The sequence below is a fragment of the Buceros rhinoceros genome, unplaced genomic scaffold (genome assembly GCF_000710305.1).
Source record: "Buceros rhinoceros silvestris isolate BGI_N320 unplaced genomic scaffold, ASM71030v1 scaffold31577, whole genome shotgun sequence".
NCBI classification, from domain to species: Eukaryota; Metazoa; Chordata; class Aves; order Bucerotiformes; family Bucerotidae; genus Buceros; species Buceros rhinoceros.
Window position 1 is genome coordinate 1 of NW_010420905.1, and position 1,533 is coordinate 1,533.

The following is a 1,533-nucleotide window of genomic DNA, read 5'->3' on the forward strand; positions in this document are numbered from 1 at the left end:
CGCCTGGTCCCGCCCAGCCCCAGCTCCCCGGGTGAAGATCCAGGCAGAGCAGAGCAGGTCCCACACCCAGTGCAGGCAGGGGCAGAGTCGTCACCCGTGGGGAGCAGGGGGGTCCCCAGGGCTTGCAGGGGGCAAAGGGGGCCCGTGCCATGGAATGGGGATCCGCTGCTTCTCTGGGGTGGGAGAGGAGCTGCTTTCCCTGCCTGCCTGTGGGAGGTGGGATGCAGGCAGCAGTCGTGGGAGGTCTGGGGGGGTCAGGTCTCACCCCACCACTAATCGAAGCCTCTCCCCACAGCCCAGGCTCCCCACCCTGAGCCATGGCACTGCTCACCCACCTCCTGGCCTGTGTCTTTGGCATGGGCTCCTGGGTGGCCATCAACGGGCTGTGGGTTGAGCTGCCGCTGCTGGTGACAGTGCTGCCAGAGCAATGGGACCTGCCCTCCTACATCACCATCATCATCCAGATGGCCAATGTGGGGCCGCTCTTCGTCACCCTCATGCACCGCTTTCAGCCTGGCTTGCTGAAGGAGGTGGCTGTTATCTACGTGGTGGTGTCCATGGGTGTCGTGGCCTGCTTGCTCCTGGCCTTCCTCTGGAACTACACATCCCCCATCGCCGGGAGGCCCCACAGCACCGCCTTCCTGATCCTCACCTTCTTCCTGGCCCTGGTGGACTGCACCTCGTCTGTCACCTTCCTGCCCTTCATGATGCAGCTGCAGCCCCAGTACCTGACCACCTTCTTCATAGGCGAAGGGCTCAGTGGCCTCGTCCCCGCTATCATCACCCTGGGCCAGGGCTCCGGCATCTCCATCTGCGCCAGTGTCAACTACACAGTCAACATCACCACCGGCAACGAGACTGTGGAGAGCACCATGACCCAGCTGGAGACCCACTACCTCCCAGCCAACTTCTCCTCCCTCATCTTCTTCCTTCTCCTGACTGTAATGATGCTGGCCTGCTTGCTGGCCTTCTTCTTCCTCACCAGGCAGCCCAAGGGGTGGGAGCTCTCCCAGCAGCAGCTGGTTTCCAGCAGCATCATCCTGAGCTCCTTTGATCAGATCCCCGACGAGGGACCTGGCTCGCAGCTGAGCAGAGGCTACCAGTGCCCGAAGGATGCCAAGGGGCCTGGGGACATCCTGCCGGAGAAGGTCTCCTACTCCCTGGCCGAGCTCACCTTCATCTACCTCCTCATCACGTGGGCGTCAACTCTGATGAACGGGATCCTGCCGTCCGTGCAGTCCTACTCCTGCATGCCCTACGGCAACACCGCCTACCACCTCGCAGCCACGCTCAGCAACATGGCCAACCCCCTCGCCTGCGTTGTGGCCTCAGCAACATGTCCAACCCCCTCGCCTGCGTTGTGGCCATGGTCCTGCCCAGCAGGTGGGTAGTGGGGTGCTGGGGGCCACCATGGGGCTTCTGCCCCAAGAATGGCTCCTGCTTTGCGATGGGGTTGGGGGAGAAGGTGCTGGGTGGGAGAGGGTCCATGGGGTGCCTCTGTGCTGGCAGCAGAGGCACCCCGGGATAGCAGGA

The 1,533-nt window shown here is 63.3% G+C and overlaps 1 protein-coding gene across 1 annotated transcript; it reads left to right on the plus strand.

The window, feature by feature from the left end:
• Positions 1-317: 317 nt before the first annotated feature.
• SLC52A3 (solute carrier family 52 (riboflavin transporter), member 3) lies at positions 318-1,383 on the plus strand (the record flags this gene model as incomplete). The annotated part of the gene is made up of 2 exons (XM_010139486.1): positions 318-1,298; positions 1,337-1,383. Coding segments are annotated over exons 1-2 (1,028 nt in total), but the record flags the coding sequence as incomplete, so codon positions are not given.
• Positions 1,384-1,533: the final 150 nt, after the last annotated feature.